This window comes from Chrysochloris asiatica, unplaced genomic scaffold (assembly GCF_000296735.1).
Source record: "Chrysochloris asiatica unplaced genomic scaffold, ChrAsi1.0 scaffold00128, whole genome shotgun sequence".
Taxonomy (NCBI): domain Eukaryota; kingdom Metazoa; phylum Chordata; class Mammalia; order Afrosoricida; family Chrysochloridae; genus Chrysochloris; species Chrysochloris asiatica.
The window spans coordinates 9326194-9352898 of NW_006408646.1; the positions used below are offsets into that span (position 1 = coordinate 9326194).

The 26705-nt window shown below is 45.0% G+C and overlaps 1 protein-coding gene across 1 annotated transcript; it reads left to right on the top strand.

The window, feature by feature from the left end:
- Positions 1–12619: 12619 nt before the first annotated feature.
- On the top strand, positions 12620–24781 carry YWHAH (tyrosine 3-monooxygenase/tryptophan 5-monooxygenase activation protein, eta). The gene is given in 3 exon segments (XM_006878388.1): positions 12620–12796; positions 23322–23658; positions 23661–24781. Coding segments are annotated over 3 exon segments (738 nt in total). The 5' UTR covers positions 12620–12709; the 3' UTR covers positions 23975–24781.
- The last annotated feature ends 1924 nt before the right edge of the window (positions 24782–26705 follow it).

Sequence of the window (26705 nt, forward strand, 5' to 3'; positions counted from 1 at the left end):
AATACCAACAGAGAGGGAAAGAGTCTTCAAATCAAGTATCAATGCTATCTGCTCTGTACACAGGGTAGATAGGGACGGGCAACTTAGACATTGGTTATCTAAAATGAGGGGGCAATAAAGGCGCAAAGTGACTGGCTTACAAGTTTCCAAGAGGGAGCTTAGTTTAAGAGTGTGGAGGGAAAGAAAGAGTCCTCACTGAATAGCTATCATCTTGTCTAGATGGGTCTGGTGAAAGGTGATGGGGATAAGATTCGTAAGATTCAATAGTGAATAACTGTTATGATGACTAATGATGACTGTCACACTTGTAAAAATAGAAGTTTTGTAACAAAAAAAGGGGAGTGGTTAATCTTACAGTCCAGAAACAGAGGAACCTAGGACCATCAAGAGAGGATCACACAAATAGAATGTGGGACCTTATCCAGAGAAGCAGCAGTGCCAGAGATGGAGGCAGAGATGGGGGCACGAAGAGGGGGAGCGCTAAGAAGAGAAGGACTAAGAACTGATGGCCAGGAGCTGACTTGCAGAATGTGCACTTTGGAGATGTAAATTATTATATATGCCTGAGTGGGTTTTTTTGTTTGTGTGTTTTTTAAAAAGCTAAAGTGGATAGAGAGAAATACTTTCAACTGATGGTATACGGAGGGGATTATAATCAATGTAATGAAACAAGTTATATGAATTGTTGAATGTGAAACTGATGATGTGCCCTGTAAACTTTTACTCGATCCAGAATAAAAACCTTAAATAAAAAAAAAAAAAAAAAAAAAGATTTGCAGCCTCAGAAACCCTATACAGGGTTGCTATGAGTCGGAACCAACTTCAAGGCACACCACCACTACCACCACCACCAATCTGGCGGCGTTTAATATGTTCACAATGTTGTACCACTATCATCTAGTTCCACATGTTCATCTCTGTTCCTCCCGCTATAGCCCCATTGGCTTGTCATTGTTCTTCAGTGTTGTATTGTCGGTTCTGACTCATAGCAACCCTGTATAGGGTTTTCAAGGAGGGACTGGTGGGTTTGAACTGCCATCCTTGTGGTTAGCAGTCTAGTGTTTATCCTACAGCATTACTCCCTATTTCCCTGTCCCTCAACCCCTGGCAACCACCGATCTACTTTCTGTATCTATGGACCTGCCTATTAGGGATTGTTGTTGTTGTTTTAGTGCCGTTGAGTTGATTCAGACTCATTGCGAACCTGTATAGGATTTGCAAGGAGTAGCTGGTGAGCATGAACCGCAAACCTTAAGGTCCACACCAACCTTGCAGTCCAGTGCATTAACCCACGGCTCACCAGGACTCCATCTATTATGCATACTTCATGTAAATGGAATCATCCAAACCTTTTGTATCTGTTTTCTTTCATTGAGCATATTTTGAAGGTTTATCCACATTTTAACATATATCAATATTTGATGCCTTTTTATGGCTGAGTAACTCCTGGTGTGATGCTATAGGATTACTGCTATAGGATCAGCACTGGACTATGAACAAAAAGGTCAGTAGTTCAAACCTACCAGCTGCTCCTTGGAAACCCTATAGAGGGTCGCTATGAGTCAGAACCAACCACTCCATGACACAACAACATTCAGTTGTATGGCTATACCACATTTTGTTTATCCTTTCATCACCTGATGGGCATTTGGGTTGTTTCCACTTTCTGGCTATTGTGGGTAACGCTGCTATTTATTTGAAAAACCTATTTGAATTCATTTGGGTATTTTCCTAGGAGTGGAATTGCTGAGTTCATGTGGTTATTCTATGTTTAATGTAATGAGGAACTGCCAAACTCTTTTCCACAGCTTCCCATTTTACAGATAAGGAATCCAAGTTTCAACGAGGAGAAGTAATGTGTCTATAAGCCCTCAGCTATGGTTAGAAGCAGAAAGGAGTATATGCAGGTTGGGCGTGTGGAGGGGTCAAGGAACTCTCTAACCCCCAGCTTTCCCAGACCACAGCAGCCCGTCTCCACCTGGACCCACCCAGCAGGAACCAAGCAGAAGTGTGAGGTAATTATCCAGATGGTTCAGGCCAAATGATCTAGAAAATTCTGGCTCACAAAAATGAGTTACCTAACCATATGCAGGACTGAAGCAAAAGCCTTTTCCTCTCTCATTTTAACTGTGTCTCTGTAGGTGACAGCTTTGTCTTTTCCCCAGAGCCAGGCTCCTCTGAACATGCTTGGGGGTGGGGTGGGGGTGGGGGTGCTGAGAACGGGCTCTGGACTGCACAGCTCACAGATTGCAACTCCCAGGACATTTTCACACTTCTTAATGCCAAAAGCTGCCTTGAGAGCCGGTCTGCTCCCAAAGTGGGCTTTGGAAGAGTGGCGGAAGGCTCTGGATCCACCCAGAAATCTGTGTGCGCAGTCTGATCCTGGGCCCAAACTCAAACCCACGGCTGTTGAGTCAATTCCAATAGGGTAAAACTGTTCCGTAGGGTTTCCAAGGCTAAGATCTGTAGAGAAACAGACTGCCATATTTTCTTCTAGAGAGGGTTTGAACCACCATTTTCCTGCTCGCAGTCAAGCGCTTTATCTGCTGTGCCACCAGGGATCCTTTGATCTTGGACACAGGCTGGAATATGGAATCAACAAAATGACCAGGGCCAAAGTGAAAATAGTGTGAGCTGGTGGGTGACCTTTGACTGCCCGGTGATGACAGAGCATGCATCTTGCATTTGTAGCTCTCAGTGTCCACTTCCATGTAACGGAGACAACCAACTACCTCCAAAGGTTATGGTAGGGATTTGGTGAACTAATCTATGTAAATGAAAAATAAATGAAAGCATCTGCTGGTGTTATCATATTGGCTTGGGATTAACAGGGTCACCTCGGCAGCAGGAGGCCCGTGTTGGGGGGTAAAAATATCCCCTCAAATTACAGTGCTATCTGGGGGATACAAATCTGTGGGCAGGTGACTTCTACTCAAGACGGTAGCCATGCTGACAGTGTGAACGCATCTCCCTGGCAATACCAGGTCCTCTTTGTAACATGCCCTATGGTGCCCAGGCATTGCAGGGAACTCAGTGTGTCCCAGAGTGTTAGAAAAAACAAAACAAATTAAAAAAGACAGGACGTGCCTTTTCTGGGTCATCTATTCACTGGGCTCTAGATGAGGTTTCTGGCAATGCTTTGGAAGTCTAGTCCCTCCCAAGGAGCGTCATCGGGGTTTACAGAGGGGGATGCGGCCCTTTGGTGCTTTCCAAGTGCTGACACTTGGCAGACATAGCACATATACGACACTCTTGCCGATTCCCACTACAACCCTTGCAAGCAAGTGTGGCTGGTTCCATGTTTCAGCGGTAAAAAGAAAGTCCCTTGCCTAGGGTTATGATGAAAACTGGCAAAGCAGGACTTGAACCCAACTCCAGAGCCAGATTATTACTATTTTTTTAACTTTTTATTGTGAATTGAGTGAAGGTTTACAGACAAGATCACCATCAGTTTATATTCAACAAATCATATACTTTGTTTCATCTCAATGATTACAATCCCCTCCATGCAACAACAGTTATCCCACTTCCTCCCCACGGCTCCTATTTCTAGTCAAACCTCCTTCCCATCACTTCTCAACTTTGTCCTTAGGTAAATGTTGCCCTTTTGATCTTGATTGATTGACCATTCCATAGTGAGCATACCTTCCTAGTTCTTGCTCCCCCTCCCTGCCTTATACCTATCTACTGCTTAGCTGGAAATTGGGCCATGAAGGTGAGCCCCATTCCAGACCTGAAGAGTGTTTGTTGAAGGGCCATAGTCTCAGGTTATGTAATTTGGAGTTTTGCAGAACCCGATTCTTTTGCCCCAACCCATCACACACATTTCTCAGGCTGCCAGGGGGTGGGGTCTGTTCCTTGAGTGACCCCCTGTGCCAGGTGACCTGGCCCCCTTAATCTGGATCCCTAAGGAACACAGGGTGTTTATTTATTTATTTATTTTGTAAAACTTTTCATTGTGAATTGAGTGAAGGTTAATAGACAAGATCATCAGCTTTACATTCAGCAAATTATACACTTTGTTTCATCTCAGTGATTACAATCTCCTCCCTACAACAACAGTTATCCTGCTTCCTCCCCATGGCTTCCCTTTTACATCTTATATTCCACAAATGAACAAAGCAAAAATATTTGATGCACAAATACAAAACAAAACAAAAAAAATTATTTAAATGCTCTAAGGGCATGTTAGGAGCTCTGGTAGCGTAGTGGTTATGAATCGGGCTGCTAACCACAGGGTCAGCAGTTTGAAACTACCAGCTGTTCCGCGGGAGAAAGATGAGGCTTTCTGCTCCCATAAAGATTTATAACCTCGGAAACCCTGTACAGGGTCGCTATGAGTCGGAATCGACTCCACAGCACATGACAACAACAACAAGGACATGTTCTGCAAGCCAGCCTCCTGCGCGCAGGCACACATCCTTACTCTGTCCATGGGCCTAGAGCCTGCAGCTCTTCTATCTCTCCATGCCATCACCTCTGCCACCATCTCTGTGGTTGCTGCTTTTCTAAGTAGGATCTCACGCTTCATTCATGCTCTTCTCTCAAGGACAGTGTGTTTAATGTTAATCATCAGCTTCCTTCACCTCATTCAAGAGCTCTCTCTGGAGTTGTTCCAATTTGTTGGTAGTACCTGTCAAGTTGGCCCCTGACTCATGGTGAGCCCATGCATAAATGGAACAAAATGCTACTCAGTTCTGCACCATCCCCATAATCAGTTGTAGATGAGACTGTTGTAAGCCATAGGGCTTTCAGTGGCTGATTTTGGTAGTAGGTCATTAGGCAAGGCCTTTTAGTCCATCTTTGTCTGGAACCTCCACTGAAACCTGTTCAGCATCGTAGCAACTCACAAGCCTCACTGACAGATGGTGGCTGCTCGTGTAGTGCACTGGCCGGAAATGGAGCCTGGTATCCTACATGGTGTGTCCTGGTGTGGCACTGTGGGCTAATGAGTCAGACTGCAGTGTCGTTTGAACAGCAAGGTGGGTGGTTCAAGTTCACCAGCTACTCCTTGGAAACCCTATACAGGGTCATTATGGGTGTGAATCGACTCGATGGCACTTAACAACAATCCTACATGGAAAGTGCGAGAGTCCTGGGAATGCATGCCCTATCCAAGGTGATTCTTGTCATCTTTATTTATGATGCTTTGGGGAGTTGGCATGTGCCTGGGTGGGTGGTTCAGTTTGCGATAGGCTGTTGCTATTGTTAAGTGTGGTCTTCCGTGCCGACCCATAGCGATTCTATATAAGGTTTCCAAGGAGTGGCTGGTGAGCTTGAACCACCGATCTTGTGGTTCACACCGACTTTACAGTGCAGCACATTAACCCACATCACCACATCAGGGCTCCTGAAAGAGACTATTAACCTACATGTTAGCAATTCAAATACATTCAGTGGTGCTGTGAAAGATGGTGGTGGTGGCTGTGTGCCGTGGAGTCGGTTCCGACTCATAGTGACCCTGTACAGGGTTTCCAAACCTGTAAATCTTTACGGGAGCAGAACGCCTCATCTTTCTCCCGCGGAATAGCTGGTAGTTTCGAACTGCTGACCTCGCGGTTCACAGCCCGATTCATAACCACTACGCTACCAGTGCTCCTGCTGTGAAAGCTAGGCCTGACAATCAGGTCATTTAAGGAAATCCTGCTCTGTAAGACATGGAGTCTTCCTGAGTCAGAATCAACTTGATGGCAATGGAATTTGGGGTGTGTGTGGGGGGGTGGGGAGATGGGGAGAGGAGTTGGTAGCTTTCTCCCAAGGGGTAAAGAGATGGGTGCTGGTAAGTGTGCAGGCTAAAAGGTGGAAGGTTGTGTTTGCTTTTTACAATATGAATGACTTCAAAAGGGGAATTGCAGCTAAGCTTTTCTCAGCTAGAGTGAGAAGAGGGTCTGGGATGGAGCCCTGAGGAACCCTGAATTTCAGGGTAGGCCAGAAATAACTCATCATTTGTGGACTGAGACAGAATCAATTATTTAGAATGCCCCAGCTCTGTATCTCATTGTTTTGAATTCAATCTCATTCCAACATGATGAGAAAAGCACAGCCTCTAAGGACTGGAAGGAACCCGGAAGCTCCTCCCATCCAGCTTTGGATCTTTCCCCACCTCTCCATGGACCCCCATTCATGTGATCAGTGGAGGAGAGGATTAATTACTCTACAACGCGCTTTTTAAAGATATTCACTAGGGGGAGGATCAGCCTGGTTTGTTAACCTCGATTCCATTTCTAGTCAGCAAAGGTGACTCTTCAAAGTCTGGTGTGGGGCATCTTGGACCCACATTCCAGTCCTGTTCTGTGAGTACCAGTGCCCTCATTTTAGTATTGCAGAGAGGAGAGGAGAAGGCCTGGAGTCAGAAGACCTGGTATGGAAGGGTCGCTCTGCTCTTAGCTCTGCAAATGGGTGCAGGGCAGTGCAGTGGCTGATGTCTCTTTTACCCACAGTCTTCATAATTCCCACCAAACAACCCTTTTGTCCTAATGGGTCCGGGTAAGATAAGATGGGAGAACATGCTGATAGGATAATATGATTCAGTTGTGAGTAGTTAATGGTTCATTGTGATTGTAAAAACTTGGAACTCTAACATGTATAAAATGAGCTTTCTCAGAAGTAGGAAGTGGGGAATCTTATTACCATCAAAGAAGACCCAGGAGTGAACCCCTTTGGACCTCAGGACCCCTGTGTATTGAGCTTCTTTTACCTAGGGACAGAAGGCTGTGACACCAGCGAAGTGGCAGAGAAGCAGCAGCAGCAAAACCAAAAGCCAGAGCACAAGAGTGGTGGTCTTTTCAGGCCACGGAGCAAGTAAAGTTGAGTGCCTTTGGGCAGGAAGCTTGCTTGCAGAATGGAGTGCTTAGGGGAGCTGGTTTGCTGACTCACGGAGCAAGAGCCAAGTGTCTTCACGGTGAGGTTTAGCATATAGTGGGGTGACTTTTAGGCATTTATCAGTAGTATTAAACGAGCTTTATAATATTGCTGGAGCAGAGCAGATGCCAGGCCAATGGGCAGAGGCCCAGAGAGAGAGGTCTGCTTGTGGGCATGGCTGAGGAGAAGCTGTCCTGACTAGAAGAACTGTGTCCTGAACATTTCTAACTCTCAGCTATAACCTGTTAGCTTTCCTAATAAACACCGTAACTGTGAATATAGTGTCTTGAGTTTGTGTGGCTATTGCAATGAACAATTGAACCTAGTTGAGTAGAATGTAACATTCTACTCAAGGGAGAGAGGAAGAGTTGGCGCCATGATTTACAGTCATTAACAGGGTTCATTGCAATGGCTCCAGACTCTGGGAAGCATGGGGTTTTGTAAGAGAAAGAAGTAAGAGGCATGAGACTGATTCTTAGATGGTTACTGTTACCTGTAATGGCTGAAAGGAATGTAAGAGATGTTATGTTGCAACAGAGGGGAGATAAGCTGCTACTAGAGTCACCTGGGGCAAAAGCCAGGCTGGAAAAGCAAGGTTTCTTCCACCTGGTGTTGTAACAGACCTAAATGTATGATAGAAATGAATACTGGTTATCTTGATTTTAGAGAGCTTGTAAACCTGCACTCAGCCTACAGTTGATTGGATATGCTAAAAGGAGAGTTGGGAATTGCCCGAAAGGAACAGACTTTTTTTTTTTTTTCATGGAAAATGGAATCCTATCTAGAATTTTTAGAGTTAGGAAAGTCACATTTAAAAAGACATGTACACCTAACTCAAACTGGTTTATGGTTAAAGGAAAGACCTGAAGAATGAAAATGGACTGGTATTTTGGATTTTGAGCAAGCGCTGAGACAGGAAAAGTCTGTGCCCATTAAAGAAAGGCCCCTTGTAAGACTGAAAGTTAAGGATATCCCCCCAAAGCAGACAACCTAACATGCTCTCTAGTGACCACCTGGGGCTATCTGATGAGTGGAAGTGGGGGAGTATGCAGCAATGAAGAGATGAGTTGAGAGACAAGAGGAAGGAGCTAGCTGGTGTGAAATTTAGGGAGTTATGTAGTCTTCTGGGCCTATAGGCATTGATATAGTCCATGGTGGGCTATGGTTAAGAGGGAGAAGGGGCCAGGTGATCTAAAGTGCAGGGAGGTGTGTGGAGTTCTAGGCGAGTAACTTGTACTCATTTGACCTAGCTAGGAGCTCTGGTAGTGTAGTGGTTACAAGTCGGGTTGCTAACCTGAAGGTCAGCAGTTTGAAACTACCAGTGGTTCCGTGGCAGATGAGGCTTTAAGCTCCTGTAAAGATTTATAACCCCAGAGTTGGGAATTTCCCGAAAGGAACAGACTTTTTTTTTTAGTGGAAAATGGAGTCCCATCTCTGACTCCATGGCACTTCCCAACTCTGACTCCATGGCACTTCACCACCAGAACGATGAGGGCTGAATTGACCAGAATGTGACCAAATGAAGAGAGAGATGTTTGATATTGTGAGCTGGCATAAACTTGCTGCAATTTTGATGGCTTGTTCTGGACTGGACTTCGCTTATGGTTCAGATGTTCGAAGTTCCAACCAGAATGAATAGTCTTCACTTGCCAAAGGAGCAAGTAAATCTGAGCGACTTGGGGCAGGAGGCTCACTTGTAGAGTGGGGTGTCTCCAGGCACTTTCTTAGGGAGCTAGATTCGTTGCCCCACAAAGCTAGAGTTGAACACCTCCAGGCTGAGGCTTAAAGCAAGTAGGATGCCCTTTGGGTATTTATCAGCAGTCCTAAAAGAGCTTTGCAACATTGCTGGAGCAGAGCAGAAGCCAGGCCAACAGGCAGAGGCCCAGAGAGAGTGGCCTGCCTGTGGGCATGGCTGAGGCAAGGCTGTCCTAACTGGAAGAACTGTGTCCTGAACATTTCTGATTCTGAATTGTAACTTGTTTATTTTCCTAACAAACCCTGTAACTGTGAATATGTCCTGAGTTCTGTGTGGCTATTGCAATGAACAGTTGAACCTAGTTGAGCAGAATTTGCCATTCTACTCAAGGGAGGGAGGGAGAGTTGGTGCCATTTTTTAGTGTCATAAACAGGGTTGTTGCAATGACTCCAGACTCTGGGTAAGAATGGGGTTTTGTAAGGGAAAGAATGAAGAGGCATGAGATTGAAACTTTAGATTCTTAGATGGTTACTTGGGTGGTTGTTACCTGTAATGTCTGGAAGGAATGTATGAGATGTTATGTTGCAACAGAAGGGAGGGAGATAAGCTGCTACTAAAAGCCAGGCTGGATGAGCAAGATTCTTCTACCTGCTGTTGTAATAGACCTAAATGTATGATAGAAATGAACACTGGTTATCTTGATTATAGAGAGCTTGCTTGTAAGCCTGCATTCAGCCTATAGTTGATTAGACATGCTAAAAGGGGAGTTAGGAATTGTCCAGAAGGGAAAGACTTTGTTTTTTCAAAGTCAGTAGCCTGTGTTAGAGCTTCCGGGTTTTGGCGGAAACCTGAGCCCCATCTAGAACCTTCATAGGAAATTCACATTTGAAAAGACGTGCACACCCACCCAGAATTGCTGGGAGAATGTATTTACAGATAAAGGAAAAATCTGCAGAATAAAAATTGACTAGCATTTTGAATTTTGAGCAGGCAGGTTGCTGCTGGATGCACTGTCCAACAAAGAAACCCTCTTTCCACGACTGAAAGTTAAAAAGACATGGCAACAGGCAGTCTAGTAGGCTCACTGCTGATCATCTGAGTTCTCCTGAAAAGTGGAAGTAAGGGAATTTGCAGCAATGAGAGACAGCTTGAGAGAATAAGGTGTAGAGTTGGCTGGTCTAAAGCTCAGGGAGTTGTGTACACTCCTGGGTTTATAGGCACCAACCTAACCCATGAATTTTCAAACACTTTTACTGAGTAAAAATGTTGTGGGGAGGGGTGGTTGGTGTCATACTTTTTCCCTGCAATGGGTCTCTGGTTAGGGTTAAACCCTAGTGTTAACCCTTTCTTCTTTCTAAGCCCTCAGTTTCCCTCTGTGCAAGAAAAAGAGGCAGACAACAGTACTCTCAGGGACCTTGTTCGCTCTGACATTCCAAGGCACAGGGTTATATTCCAGTTCCTTAAATAGTCCTTCAAGTCCTGTTTTCCAGATGGCAAAACTGAGGTCCAGAAAAGGAAGACGAGGGCCTGGGTCTAAGTGCTGAGGAACCCCATATTTCAGGGTAGGCCTAGAAGACGAGCCCACTCAGGAGACAAGAAGCCTGTACAGAGGATCAGAGGAGAAGCTAGAAGAGTGTTTCAAAGTCAAGAGTGAAAGTTGTGTCCAGCTTGGCCCAGAGGACCAGGAGATGAGGACTATACAGTGTGGCAGATAGGAGGTGTTCCTGATGGAGGAATAGGTGGTCTCCAGGCCCTCCCTTTCCCCCTCTGGCATATTTTACAAACACATTAGCTAGATTCATTTCCTGAAGTAGGGCCCTCACCACCTCTCAAAAACAACAAACAAACAAACAAAAAACCCCAAACTATTGATTCCAACTCATTACAAGCCCACGAGTTAGAGCAGAACTGTTCTATAAGGTTTTCTCAGCTATAATCCTTATGAAAGCAGATCACCAGGCCGTTCTAACGTGGCACCCAAGAGAGGGTTTGAAACCACCAAGATTTAGGTTAGTAGCCAATTGCAAACCATTTGCACCCCACAGGGACTTTTTGCCACCTCTAGTGGTTCCCAATTACCTAAGGATAAAACCTCATCTTCAGCCTGGCATTTAAAATACTCTCATACTTCTCTAACCTCATTTTCCATTGCCAGATCTCGCCTCTCACTATCGTACTAGCTGAAAGCAAGGAGGACTGGAAGCACTTGCTGATGCTCAGACTACAGCCTTCAGTATGGATTGTACCGAAATGTAAAGAAAACAGAAATCCACACAACAGGACCAATAAAAGACATGATAAATGGAGAAAAGATTGATGTTGTCAACGATTTCATTCTACTTGGATCTACTATGTCCATGGAAGCAGTAACTAAGAGATCAAAAGATGTATCGCATTGGGTAAATCTGCAAAAGATGTCTTTAACAGGGTTAAAGAGCAAAAATGTTACTTTGAGGACTAAGGTGCACCTAACCTAAGCCATGATATTGTCAATTGCCTCATATGCATGTGAAAGTTAGACAGTGAATAAGGAAGATCAGAGAAGAATTGATTCATTTGATTCTGGTGTTGGCAAAGAATATTCAAAGTACCATGAGCTACCAGAGGAACAAACAAATCTGTCTTGGAAGTACAGCCAGAATGCCCCTTAAGAGTAAAGACTTCATCTCAAGTACTTTGGAAACTTATCAGGAGGGAGAAATCCTTGGAGAAGGACATCATGCTTGGTAAAGTACAGGGTCAATGAAAAAGATGGAAATCCTCAAGGAGATGGACTGACACAATAGACTCAAACACGGCAACAATTGTGAGGATGGCCCAGGACTCCTCAGTGTTTTTTCTGTTGTACACAGGATCACTGTGAATCTCAACGGAACATGCAACCGACTGCCCTGACTCTGTTTTCAAGGCCCAACGTATCTGTTGTTTAGTATTTATATCAGAACTTCTCAGAGGCAGCGGTTCTCTTATTCAGTAGCTTCCTATGCTCACAGCTGAGCATGCAATAGGTGCTCAGTAAAATTCTGAGTCCATTGCCCCTTCCCCTGCACTACCCTTGGCATCTTGTAAATTGAAGCCGTGTTTAGTCTTGGGGATTTTCATAGTTTGCCTCGTGCGCAGATAGGGCACAAGGGACCCTCAGCACCGAGTTGGCGAGTGAGGAGGGGCTTAGTGACCAGTTTGTTGGTCCACTGCCTTCTTTGCCGCTGAATTAGTACAGCCTGGGTTTGAACTCAGATCCTCGCCCTGCCACTAGCAGGCAGTGAATTAATCTCACTCTGCTTCAGGTTCTACACTTTAAAGGGGTACACTAACAGGGTCTCATCCTCAGTTGGGCTGTGAGGGTAACTAGGATGATGGGTGCACAGACCGTGCCCTGGGCGGGCTTCTAGAAGTGTGCTGGGACTGTGCTTACACCGCCTCCCCTTGTGGACTGTAGTGTGCAGTTCTATGGATGGGATCTTGCCAGGCCAGAGTAGATGGAGCAGGGTGTGGCACACCACGCAGCTGGCCAGGCTGGGCTCCCAGCAAACGGGGCGTGAGGGTGGGTGGGCTCAAGTCCGCCCTCCCTCTGGTCACAGCCTCCCGCTTCTTTAAGCAGTGGCTTGGCCTTCTGGATCCTTCTCGGGTCAGACGGCTAACGTGGATTCAGCAGCGCTTTTCAGGGTGGGGCTACGACAAGGCACTGTCCCTGCAGCCGCCATTGCAGCACCCCTCCTAAGGCTGCGCAGTCTCCACCCGGCGGTCCCTGCTCCCACCTCCACCTCTGCGGCGGTAAAATGCAGCACTCGAATAGCGCTTGCGCGGCTCCAGGGCGGGGGCAGCCGTTGGCTATTTATAGTAGGTGACGTCACCTTGAAATAGACCGTTAGGGCCGGCCTGCCCTCCCCCCCCTCCTTATGCCCGCAGCTCGGCGTTGCCCGCCCCACCTCTCCCACTGCGCAGGCGTCCTCCCGCCCTCCCTCCGCCCCCCGTGCTACCTTCTTTCCCTCGGCGGGTCGGCGGTGGAGTCACTGCGCGCGGGGAAGCCTTAGAGCGCGGAGTACGGCGCTGCTGCAGCCAGAGTCAGTGCGCGTGCGCAGCGGCCTCCGCGGCGACCGGGAGCAGTGAACGAGCGAGCGGGTGGTGTGGGCCGAGGCGAGCCGCGACGACATGGGAGACCGGGAGCAGCTGCTGCAGCGGGCGCGGCTAGCCGAGCAGGCGGAGCGCTACGACGACATGGCCTCCGCTATGAAGGCGGTGAGCACAACGGGGACCAAGTGGCCTGCTAAGGCCCAGCGAGGGGAGGGATGAGCGGCCCAAACGCAGGGTCTCCACGGGTGTGGCTCGCAGCCTGAGCCCACCAGACGCCTCGCCATTTCCTGTGGTCAGCCCCGGGTGGGGTCGTGAGTGCTGCCCCAGGGGGAAGGGGCGGTGGTGCCCCCCTACGGGCGATGGGCGGGCGTCACGGGCTCGGAGGCCTAGAGAGGGCAGGGGCTGCCTGGGGAAATCACATTTCTTCTAACAGACCATTCTGTCCGCACCTGGGGCGCAGCCCCCTCGTCCCCTACCCCCACCTTGTCATCCAGAGCCCCTGAGCACGGCGCCCTGTCCCCTGCTTCTCTCCATAAGGCGGACTTGTTGGCCTCAAGTCGGTATAACTCCAATCTGTCTGGTCTCTTCACCCGAATTGTTCTCATTCCACCTTCCCACGCCTGACTCGGGCTTTGTGTCGGGGAGACCCCCTTGCTGCAGCCGCGACGGGAGGGCCCGGCTTCTCGAGGCGGCGCCTCATCTGCCTTGAGATGAGACGTGACTCGTAGGTGAGACGAACCCGTGTGCCTTTCTGCTTTCCCGAGACCCTCGCAGATCGAGTCTGCTGCTTCATTTCCGGTGAAGGAGTCGTGCCAGCCACACCCTAGTAAACGCCGTGGAGTAGACGCGACCAGCGTTTCCGAGACCCAGTTCCGGTTATCCTTTCCCTGTCCTTTCACATTATTTTACATTTTCTCCAAACGAACGTGAACATGACTTCTCTCTGCCTCAAGGTCACACACCGTGGTGGAGCTGCAACTGGGGCCACCAACCTGCTATGTTCCGGTAATCTTGTGTACAACCTCCTCCGACCCTGGAGGGGCCCCTTGGCCCCACCTTTAGACCCAAAGAGGCAGAAACGCTAGGGATGGAATTCAGAAATCTGTAGTTTAACCATTTCTCTTAGTATGTTTTAGGCAGGCTAAAGTGAGAGTTACTGCCCAGGATTGTAGCTCACATGGCCTTTGCCCATTTGTGTCTGCCTTGTGAAGGAAATTCTTAAAAAAAGGAAAAAAAAAATCCCTACAAATCCAGAGAGGTTCCTTAAAAATTAAGATTCTTTTAAAACGTTCATTTGAAAAAATAACTGGTATTAATATAATAGAAAATAGATGGTTGAGGCCAATATTTAGGATTATCCAGGTAAGAAAGGACTTGAAATGGTAATCTTTCTGGTGGTGTCCCTTTGTCACACATTTAACTACTTATGTTTGGAAACCAACAACAGGTCCCTCTGTGGATTCATTGGTGAGTCTAATTTCAGTGCTGTAGCATGCTGTTGCATGGATAGCTTTTCATCCAAACCAAACCAGTGGATGACCCAGGTTTGGGGTCTGAAGCGTAGGTAATTAGAGGGGTCGTCTTTAAAAAAATGAATTTTAAGACATCTATTTAACATTTTATAGAAGCTGGACTGATTGTGTGAACACACTTCCTTGGAAGGAACCCTGAAGTTTCTTGGGTTTCTTTGGGGTAAAATAACCCGTCTATGCAGCTAGTCACACTTAAATGATCCTCTTCTCCTCTGGCCCTGAGGGGTATTATGAGTATAGGGTGAGGCCTTTCTGTAGCACATTTTTTTGTGAGGTGGCTTGCTCACCAAGGCCACAGTGTCAGGAGTTCTTTGAGGAATACAGATACTACAAAGGAAGGTAGGTGAAAGTTAAGGAAATACAGCTAGAGGACACATTCTGGAGCCAAAGGCAATGCGTAGCAACTTGGGATGTGAGGAAAGAATGGGGAGAGGTTACCAGAATGAAATTTGGGCTGAGAGAAAAAAATGCATATTCTTCTGCTCTTCAAAAAACAGGGTTAGAAAATGCTGTCGTGCAGCTAGTTATTTGGGTCCACAGATTTTCTCTTCAGTTAAGGTAGTGTTTTGCAAGCTAATGGACCCTTCACTGTGTTAGAAATCTATAATATCTTTGCCTGAAGTGGCTGATGAGTCAGGCAAAGCACCCAGCATTGCAGATTCAATCTGTGCTTTCATTATATTATCTCAGAATTGTGATAAACCATCCTCTGCAGGACACACCTCTTAAAAAATAACGTTTTTGTCTATTTATTTTAGAAAAAAGTGTCTAATTTATTGGAAAGGACTTGGGCAGGGGTTGGTAGGGCACAGTTTCTTATGTTTTACCTATTAAGTTAGCATTTGTAGATTGAATTCTACATAAATGTCATTGGGAAGGCACAGTCCCCATTTTGTTAATATCATAGACCTTAAATAGTGCTTATGGAAAGAATCTGAATTCTAGTAACCCTTGGTGCTTATGTGGATTCTGTAGAGAATGGTGGAATGTGCAGATAGAGGGGAGCCAGGCAAGTCAATGAGGGTAGGTTCTGGTACCACCATTTTGCAACGTTGTGCCTAAACATCTTTGGCCTCCTTTTCTCAGAGTATAAAAGTAGGAATGCTGGTGTTCCTGACTGGTCAGTTTCCAGCCCTCAGTCTTCTAACTTATCTTCTGTTTTCTTTGTAATTTAAACGGTCACCCAGTAATACTGCTTTCCTGTAATGACTGATGTTCCTTATGCTACCAGCGTCACCTGGAGGATGGTGTGGGTAAGCTTTAAGAGAAATCCTGCCTATTGGAAACAGTGGTTTTACTTCAAGTAATTTGAGAACTACCGTGTCCTCTATCCACCCAGAATTTAAAAAGGCTAGAAATATTTCTGAATCGAAGTAAAGGAATATCTTCAAGCACTCCTCATCTAGCTAGTAGCTTTGTTATATTTTGGACATAGAATATAATAGTGGGATGAAACCTTATGAAAAATTCTAGGGTCCTTTCTAGGCCATACTTTGAATAACTTAGTATAAAAGTTATTCTGTAAAATTGGTATCATAACATCTTGAGAGAGCTGAAATAAAACTACAGTAGGATAAAAAGGTTAGTTCGTAAGACTTAAGTGATTTCAGGAAAGGATAAACAACCAGGTCGTTTTCTGGTGAATATTCATGGATAGAAATTAGCTCAGTTGTAATTATTACCTTAAATTCTCTTATATGAAAACTTCTGAAGCTATAAAACATTGAGAAAGCAAAGGTATGTTTTATTAACACGTGGTATAGAGTTGATTACAGTGTTTATAAAGGAGGGGGAGAAATATGTCTGAAAGATTTGAGGGTTATCTAGAAAAATCTTAAGTGCAGGAAGCAATGCTGTAGCATAAGGAAATAGGAGTCAGAGAGGAAGAGGCACTTGCCCCAACAGTGGCACAAAGCTCTTATTCCAACAGCTGTGAGATTCTGAGAAAGGGAGAATGAGCAGGTGGTAGGTAAAAGGAGAGCATGTGCTAAGTGGCCCAGGGTGAACCATCAGACTGCAAATAATAAAAACTAAGAGTAATTTTTGAGGTGTACCAAAATTGTAGTTAAAATCACATTGCTATTAGAATTTGAAATAGATAAAATCCCTGTTTCCCACTAACTGGTAATGTGAGCTGTAATTAGCACCGCCCCATATTTATGAAGAAAGGAGGAGCCCTGGTGGTACTATAGGATAAGCACTTGGGCTACTAACCACGAGGTCAGCAGTTCAAATCCACCAGCCTACTCCGTGGGAGAAAGATGAGGCTTTCTGTTCCCATAAAAATTTATAGCCTTGGGAATGCTGTATAGGGTCATTATGAGTCATAACCGACTTGATGACAGCGTGTTTAAAAATATCTGTGAGTGGGGAGGAAGGCTCTGGCTTCCTACAATAGTCTGCATGCCAGAGGGTTACTAGAGATAGATAGTGGGGTCCCTGTGGTGCCAACGATCATGCACTTAAGCCTGAGTCAGCCCCAGAAAAGCTGCTCCCACAGTCGGGCTCCCCGCCCCCCAGATTTAAAGATGAGAAAAATGGGTTTCTCTATGGAATTTTTTATTCATAGTAAACTGCAGTGTCATACTTTGCTAGGAATATGGCCTGAGAGAGGGATGCCCCCAATGTATTTTCCATGTTACAATTTGGCAAGTTTATGGACTTTTCTTTATCATGTTACTTAGAAAATGGTAGCTGTTATTCCTTATGTGTATTTTCATTTAATCTTTCTGACAACTCGAGATACTGCTATTAATTCCATTTTACAAATGAGGCTTCATTTTGACTTTCTCAGACTCAAACAGCTAGTAAGCTGTGAGGCCAAGATTTGAACTCTTGAATTTAGGATGTACTCTTTAATGCCTTGAGGCAAAGAGATAATATTTCTAGGGTCCATTCTGGTTTATTTGCCATTTCTTAGGTGTGATTGATGTTTTTGCCAAGTTTGATTAAAAGAGAATCTTAGCTAGAGCAAAGAAGCATAAGACGCAAACTCACAAATCTGTGACTTTGGCTGGTTTCTAAGGCCAGGAGTTGTGTTTGCTTAAAAAGCAAAGAATTGAGTTTGAGTCCCTGCTGTAGACTAAAAAGTTCAGGTTTTCTAAATTATCCTTGTAGCATGTTAAGAAATTGTTACTCCATTTCGCCATTAGCAGTCTCCAGGTTGTTGGTGAGATTCCTCCTGTGTCCCATCTGAGGCTGCCTGCCTCTCCAGCTTATTGCCCCTCCCACTCCTCCTTGCTTTGATGGGGGTATTGGCACTTCCCTGTGATGGAAACGGGCCACAGTCTCTGAGGCCTTCAACCCTAGTGCTTCAGGGACCAGTAGTATGTTCCGACTCATAGTGACCCTGGTACAGGATTTCCAAGGAGTTAGCCATGAGTTTGAATTGGCTGGTGGGTAACCCCCATTAATTTTCATTAGCACGAGTTCCCAGTACTTCAAATCCCAGAATAATGGAGCCATGCTGTCCAGATTGGGTTGTAATTGATCCTGCCAATCTCTGTGAAAATGTAATGGAAGTCCTGTTAGTTGTTGGTATTGAGTGGGTTCTGAGTCTGAGACGTTATAAATAATAGAACAAAAAACGCTGCCTAGTCCTGCACCATCCTCACAATTGGTGCTATGTTTGTATGCATTGTCCAGCCATCACCAGGAGGGTCAGCCTCTTTTCCACTGACTCTACTTTTACAGGCCTGGAATTCTGATGGCATGTCCAACGTATGGGGGCAAAGTCTCCCCATTCTCTCTTTGAAGGTGCATTCTGACTCTTCATCTAGTTGTTGTTAAAGTGCTGTCAAGTCACTTCTGACCCATAGCGACCCTGTACAGGGTTTCCGAGGCTGTAAATCTTTACGGGAGCAGAAAGCCTCATCTTTCTCCCGCGGAGCAGCTGGTAGTTTCGAACTGCCGACCTTGTGGTTTGCAGCCCGATTTGTAACCACTACACTACTGACAGACTTAATTTGCCTGTTGTTCTGGCACTCCATGGTATGTTCAGTATTCTGGTGCTTTGGGTTAATATGCTGGATTGCAAAGTTGGTTTAAACCCCAAGTTTGGCAGTTCAAACTCAACAGCTGCTCCTTGGAAATGCTATATACAGGGTTGCTATGGATTGAAACTGACTCGACCAAAACCAAAATGCCAGCACCATAATTCCAAGACTTAATTCTTTGGTCTTCCTTATTCCTTGTCCAACTTTTGCATGCTTAAGTAGGTATTAATGACCTAATCCTGTGCAGTCTTGTGGCCTCATAGAACTGCAGCCTTGTCCTGGTGCCGGTAGGGCACTCAATCAAGCCCTGGTTTGGGAGTATACCTTGCAACAGTGGCCAGGAGGGCGTGCTTTTTTCAGGCCTGGGCATGTGGAGGCTGATGGGCGGATACTTTGAGAGCTTGGGTCCAGTCAGGATCCTCACTAGAGGACACTGATGCTCATGGATGAGTTTTCACCCCTTTAGCGTCTTATTTTACATTCTCATGGGTCTGCCAAGAAGTTTGCAGATTTTATGGTGTGGTTATGTTAATTGTTCATGAGAATCATTTTTCCCTGTTACAACCTCTTCAGCAGCCAGCCTGTTGGTAGTGTGTGGGTGTGAGTGAGTATAAAGGAGGGGGTGCATGTGCTTGCTCCTAGGTCTGTTTGTGGAGGGGAGTGTAGGTGCAGGTGTAGCTATGAAGGATGAGAGCGGCTGGGAGAAGGTAACTGTCTTCCTCACTTTGGCAGCTTAGTGTGACTTTGGTGTTGGATGATCCCAGGTTAAGACACTTAATTAACTTTTCCCACGTAGTCCTGTGCTGGTTTTGACAGTAGATCTAGTTTTACTCACAAGACATATCATTTATTGATTTGTGAGTGATGGAAGGGAGACCATTGGGGGCTTTTTGAGTTAAATGAATTGCATGTTAGGAAGATGAGGGAATTAGGAACTAGTTAGGTTCTTGTGCGCAGTGGGTAGTTCTGGAGCTGAGAAAATGGGTGAGGGGATGTCCTGGCTTTGGGAGTTGGTGCCCCTGAAGGGTGTTTGGTGAGGACCCCCATGAAATGGCTGACAGTCCGGTGGTCCTTAAAGAGGTAGTGAGCATGGCCTCTCACATGGGAAGGGTATGAGCAGGAGAGACAGAAGGGAGAGGCTGCAAGCAGAACATGATGACTTGTGACTTAATGACCTGGAGTAGAGTAGCTGTGCCTGGATCAGCTGGGGTATGGTGGAAACAGTGAAACTGGTGTTGGGCCAGAAAGAAGGTTGAAAGCCATTGTTTTATCACACAAGTACTCTGTCTTGTCTCTGCTTCAGCATCCTGATTAGAAACCATTTGGACATAAGAGAGCTTGTAAATCCCATCTCCATAGAATCTGCAGATGATGATTGACTGGAATTAGTCATGTTTCTATCTTTCTTCTCATTATGACATTGTCTCTGAACCTTCTTTAGTCCTCCTGGCTCCATTAGTTTCTGGTATTTGAAGTACTGGGAACTTGTGCTAACGAAAATTAATGGAGGTTACCACCAACCAATTCAGACTCACGGCTGACTCCTTGGAAATCCTGTACCAGGGTCACTATGAGCCGGAACCGACTCGATGGCATGTTAACAGCAGCAACATTTTTGACAGGTATTACCGATTAAGATTGGCTTTTGTGTGTGAACAGATCATCTGATTTCACTTAGGTCTGTAGTTTTTCCAAACTGAGGAAGACTTCGTGTCTCCTTTAGCTGTCTGGTAGGTAATGGTGATGGTGGTAGTATGCAGTGGAGTCAGTTCTGATTCCTAGAGATCCTGTATGGGCTTTCTGAGGCTGTAAATCTTTATGGGAGCCGTTCTCCCATGGAATGGCTAGTAGTTTCGAACTGCTGATCTTGAGGTTTGCAGTCCATCTTGTAACCACTACGCTACCAGAGCTGCTGGTTATGTAATGGTTGTGGTTATGTGCCGTGGAGTCGGTTCCAACTCATAGCGACCCTATACAGGGTTTCCGAGGCTGTAAATATTTATAGGAGCAGAAAGCCTCGTCTTTCTCTCGCGGAACTGCTGGTAGTTTCCAACTGCTAACCTTGCGGTTCACAGCCTGATTGGTAACTACTACGCTACCACAGCTCCTTTGGTTAAGTAATAAGCTACCTTTATTCCACAAAGTTTAAGTTTATTGTTAACTGAGTTCTAACTCAGAGGAGTGTTACTTAAACATAAGTGCCCAGGTTAAACCCTGGCTGGCATTCTAAGAGCCTTTAGCTGATGCAGAGAGGGATTCATTTGGACTGGCAGGGACCAGGTGATGGTTATGTAAACACTAATATTCCTAGTAAATGATTTTCCTGGTGAAGGTGTCATTATAAATATTGCCAGTGGCCATTTTGTGCAGTTTGTTCCTGATGAAGAAAGGATAAGCTCCATGAATTTTGGAAACCCAGAGACACGCCCCAGACTTCATTCAAGTCTGTAGAATCAATCTCCTGTCTTACTATACCTTTTATTGGAGCTCAGGGAAAATAGAATTATAGAAATTTGGAGCTGAAGGTAGCCTTGGGAACCATTTACAATGTTGTGTGTCATTGAACCGATGCCACCTACTGGCGACCCTATGGGACAGGATAGAATTACCCTTAGGGTTTCCAAGGCTGTAACTTTTATGGAATCAGACTCCTGGATCTTTTACCCATGGAGCTGCTGGTGGGTTTCACCTGCTGACCTTTCCATTACTGACTGGACATTCAACCATTAGGCTACCAGGCGGTCATGCTATTTTAGTTTAAAATTTTTTTTAAGTGCCCTTGAGTTGGTTCCAGCTTATAATCACTCTGTATAGGGTTTCTGAGAAGTGGCTGGTAGGTTTGAACTGCCAAAGAACCCCTGATCTTGCATTTAGTAGTGTAGTGCTTATTCTACAGCACCAAACCAGGGATTTGCTCAAGGTCAGACAGCTAGCTCAGGCTAAACAAGATGTGTCCTGCATTTTAGTAATTAAGCTGTACCTTGTACAAGCACACTGTTACTGTTAAGTGCCTTTGAGTCAGTTCCAACTCATAGCGACCTCGTATAGGGGTTTCTGAGGCTTTTTAGAATTGTTGCGGGAGCAGAAGCCTCATCTTTCACCCACAGAGCAGCTGACGGGCTTGAACTGTGGACCTCGTGGTTTTCAGATCAGTGCTTATTATATGGAGCCTCTGTGCTCCCAGCCCTATCTGTATTCTTGGTTTTAATGACGCACTCTGGAAAGTTAGCTTGGTGTGTCGTCTGCAAGTCTGACAGAGCAGCTTTATTAGTCATAAGATAAAGTGTACGGTAACTCCTTATGGATAGCATTTGTAGTTTTCATGTCCAGTGACCTTAGTTGGATTCAGTTATTGGAAGATAAGAGGAGCTCTACAAATTGTGTTCTTGCCTCATGTTTTCTGTTACTGAATATTGCACTAGAAAAGTTAGTCATTCTAGAGGAGTTGAGCAGTCAAACGTTTGTCAATGTTTGGGTTGGAACTGTGGTTTCTAAAGAGTTTTTCCCTTTTAAAAGACTAAATTAGCAAACATTACAAAGTTTGTGTATTCCCAATAGGCAAATATTATGAGTATGGTTGGCTTACAAGTCTTCATTGAATTTGAAGGATGGTTTTGGGTTAGTAAAGAGATTACCCCAGACTGGGGTAGATCACAGTGAGAGAGGTTTATGTGTTTTTGAGGAGGAATAAGGAACTAGGTTTGACTGACTTGAGAGGTGAAGTTAACCCTTCTTGAGTCTTTGAGGGGTGATTAGTTAAAGACCACACTGCAGAAAAGAAGTGGGGTGGGGCTGATTGTGTAGGCAAGGACAAGAGACAGAGCCCTGGGTTTAAGTGTTTGCTTGCAGTAGAGAGGAGAGAGGACATTGTTGGGGGTCTAGTGTTTATCTTGTGTCTGGAGTTGCTGGTGGGAGGGTGGTGCTGGTAGAAAGGGGTTTTTTTTGGTTTTTAAGAACATGACCCACATTTTCTAATTTTTCATCTAATAATGATTGTATTTGTTGCTTATGTTCTTGAACCACTGATTGCCCAAATTAACAAATTTTTTGTTTGTTTTAAATTCCTGATTGTCTACTGCTCAAATCTTCTTAGTTCATTTTAACATGTCTTTGGACTCGATGGCACTTAACAACAACAACATTAGTAACTTTACTCCATCATGCTTGATAATTCCCTTCCTTATAGCGTAAGTAATATTTCCTTGTGTTTAATGCTTAATGGTTCCTTAGTGCTTTATTTTATAGAAATTCTGGTTTTGTTTTAATCAGTAGGTTGTCATATAATTAAGGAATACCCTATTTATAGATGATGATGCAGGCTTTTCTGAGAGCTTGTGAGTCAGTGGCTTTGCTGGGGCCCGGACCCAAGTTTTTTGGTTTCAAGTCCAGGGCTCTTTTCTGCTGACTACATAGCTGATTCACTTGGAGTTGGTATCATGGAGAACTAAGAGAAGTTACAACTCAGGGGATTGAACTCTTTTCACTTAAAATTATGGGTGCTTCTCTTCTATCAGGTAGGTCAGAAAGTGGTTATGTTTCCTCTCAGCCAAGGCTGAGTGCCCTGTCACTAATGCACAGTCTGGGGGGAGGAGAAGGGAATACCAGTGCATTTCCATGTGTGAAACCAATCTAGTTCTGGCCACTAGATTGGTGTATGGTTCTGATTTCATCAATAAAACTCCTATCATCTGCTTATAATGTTCTCTTGAGTATAAAGCTGGCAGGAGGATCCGGAGCAGACTTTCAGTCTGTCATCTGTTTTGAACATTTGACAAAGGAATTGCATGGTCTTATTGTTCAGAATACCTTTTGTAAAAGAACAAGATCTTAGGGTTTTCCTTCCTCCTGTTAATGCACCACTACCTCACAACCTTTCCATGATTATCCTTACCCATATACCTTTACCAAGATGCAGCATCTTCTAAGATTCTGAATTAATGAGTGTCTCAAGGTCCTTACCATTTCCTATTTTGAGTTTCAAGTTTTTTTTTTTCCTCTTCTCTTGAACTCTTCAATCTTCTTCAGGTAGGATCTGAGTTTGATTGGTTTGTATTCTCCAGAGCGCCCTGTCCAGAATCCTATTTTTGAGAAGGGTTGTCGTCTGGGTGGAATGGAAGATTTTCAGACTTAGCGTTCAATGTTTATCTTTTTGGGGTTTTGCAGGTGACAGAGCTCAATGAACCTCTCTCCAATGAAGATCGGAATCTCCTCTCTGTGGCCTATAAGAATGTGGTTGGTGCCAGGCGATCTTCCTGGAGGGTCATCAGCAGCATTGAGCAGAAAACAATGGCTGATGGAAATGAAAAGAAGTTGGAGAAGGTTAAAGCTTACCGGGAGAAGATTGAGAAAGAGCTGGAGACAGTTTGCAATGATGTCCTGGCTCTGCTTGACAAGTTCCTCATCAAGAACTGCAATGATGTCCAGTACGATAGCAAGGTCTTTTACCTGAAAATGAAAGGTGATTACTACCGCTACTTGGCAGAGGTAGCTGCTGGGGAGAAGAAAACAGTGTGGTCAAAGCTTCTGAAGCTGCCTATAAAGAAGCCTTTGAAATCAGCAAAGAGCACATGCAGCCGACGCACCCCATACGGCTGGGCCTGGCCCTCAACTTCTCTGTGTTCTACTATGAGATCCAGAATGCGCCTGAGCAGGCCTGCCTCCTAGCCAAACAAGCCTTTGATGATGCCATAGCGGAGCTGGACACACTAAACGAGGATTCCTATAAGGACTCCACACTCATCATGCAGTTGCTGCGAGACAACCTCACCCTCTGGACAAGCGACCAGCAGGATGAAGAAGCCGGAGAAGGCAACTGAAGATCTCTTGGGTCCCTGGCTCGCTCTTCACCCCTCCCCCATCACTGATTTTTTCCCCTGTCACAAATCACGAAAATATCTAGTGCTAAACCCATCTGTATTGGCAGCACAGCTACTCAGATGTCCCTTGAGGAGCAGTTTCAGATAAATCTTCATGGGCATTGCTGGACTGATTGGTTGCTTTGACCCCACAGGAGCTCCCTTTTTTGGATTGTGCAGACCAAGTGCATTCTGAATGAGGCATTTTACCCTGCCTATTGATCAGAAAATCCAGGCAAAAGTAGTGGGGAAGTTTAGAAAGGAGAATTCGCCAACACAGGCTACAATTGATATTTAAACATCATTTAAAACAAGCTGATAGTGTTTTGTTAAGCAGTACATCTTGTGCATGCAAAAATGAACTCACCCCCTCCCTGGCCATCTCTTTCTTCAGCTCATGGAAAACTTTAGGGGAAGCTGATGCAAAGAGACAACGTGCTCCTTCCCATCAGCTTTATAATAAACTGTTTAAGTGAAGTTTCAGTAGAGCCTTGTTTTGCCTCTTTAAATTATGATGTGCACAAATCTTTTAAATGCAACGCATCTGAAGTTTTGATACTTGTAACTTTTTTTTTTTTTTTCTTTTGGGTTGTGATTGTTTAAGAATCATGGATTTATTTTTTTGTAACTCTGGCTATTGTCCTTGTGTATCCTGACAACGCCATGTGTGTTAACCCATGTCAACCAAGATGGGTGATTATGAAATGCCAGACTTCTAAATTAAATGTTTTGGAAATCAGTGGGTAAATAAATGCTGCTTTGGGGATAATGTCTTTGTGTGTGTGGTATTGATTTTCCCTGCTCAAGGAGCTGTTTCACCAGCTGCTGTTTTGAAACCTGGCGTGAGTCTCAAAAAAGTATCTATAAAGTTCTCTAGCCCTTCTATTCGATATTTTGTAATGCACAAATAAGATTAGGATAAGACAATTCTTAATAATAATACTTTTGGCAAATCCAGCTAACATAGCCTCTTTGACCCCCAGTGTTCCTAATGGATCATTGATACTGATAAGAACATGTTTCAAGTACGTTCTAGTTCTGAATCATTGAGACCCTAGTTGGAGAAGAATATTGAAAGTGCCATGGGCTGCCAAAAGAACCAATAGATCGGTTTTGGAAGAAGTGGCAGCCAGAGTGCTCCTTGGAGGCCAAGATGGCCAAACTTCATCTCTCATACTTCGGACATATTGTCAGGAGGGACCAGTCACTGGAGAAGGACACCATGTTTGGTAAGGTGGAGGGTCAGAGAAAATGAGGAAGACCCCAACGAGATGGATTGGCCAAGTGGCAGCATCGATGGACTCAAGTGTGGCAACAGTAGTGAGTTGGCCCAGGACCGGGCAGTGTTTCGTTCTGTGCATAAAGTTTCTATGAGTCGGTACCGACTCAATGGCACCTAAAAACAACACAGGGTTTCTGAGGAGCAGCTAGTAGGTTTGAGCCACTGACCTTGTGATGTTAGCAGTCTAATTCTTTTTTTTTTAATGTTTTATTGTGAATTATGTGATAGTTTACATGGGAGAACATTAGTTTTACATTGATCCTATCATATATCGCCTCATTGCCATGGTTACAATCCCCTCCATGCAGGTCTTCAGCACACAGTCGCTCTCCCTCTCTGGATCTAAAGTCTCCAGCCAGCAGTCTAATTCTTACCCTTCATTACCACATAGTAGACTCTAATGCTGTCTTCCACAATACTGCACCTCAGTGAAAGGTGATCTGTTGCTTCTCCCACCTCACTGGAATGTTGGTTACTTAGCAATGAAGGCAAACACTAAACTGAAAAGTGCCTTTTCTCTAGTTGTCTTAATGTTCTGTTAAGTTCCATTGAGTTGGTTCCTACTCGGCGGCCCTGTATAGTTGTCAGGGATCCACTGTTGAGCCTGACTCACCAGCCTTGTGGTTCAGACTGACCTTGCAGCCAGTGTTTTATCTCACAGGACATCAGGACTCCTTTAGATGAATGTAAAAAGATTATGAAGTGCTCTAGTCCATTAAAACTCAAATGATCCTGTATAGGATTTCTGAGGAGCGGCTGGTGGGTTTGAGCCACCAACCTTGCTGTTTAAACTGACCTAACGCTCCCCAGTGCATTATCCTATAGCACTACACCAGGACTCCAGTAAAAAGATTTGTTATTAGGTGCTGTTGAGTTGGTTCGGACCTATAGTGACACTGTATAGTGTTTCCAAGGAATGGCTAGCCGACTTTGTGGTTCAAACTGACCTTGCAGTCTAGTGCATTAACCCACAGCACCACACCAGAACTCTTAAGATTAGGGAAAAAAAACCCAGGTATTCAAAAGTAGAGGTAGTGAGTCTGTCTTCAGCCTATAACACTGGAATGCCTTGAGGAGGCTGGAAACTGCCCAGACCCCAAATGGGGTGGGGGTGGGGCCTATAAAGGCAAGAAATGACTGGCTTACAAGCTTTCAAGAGGGAGCCTAGTTCCAGATGGGGCAGGGATATCCAAACTGTTGGGACTGGGCTGACGAAAGGAAATGGGGATAAGACTTGTGGTACAATAGACAGGACTGACTGTGAGGGTTGGAAATGTAGAGGCAGACTTTTTTTTTTTTTGGCAAAAGATGGAGCGTGACTGATTTTGCAGCCCAGGAGTGGAGGTCCCTGGGACCATCAAGAGAGAAGAGTGGAAAGTATGACCCTACCCAGAGAAGCAGTGAGACCAG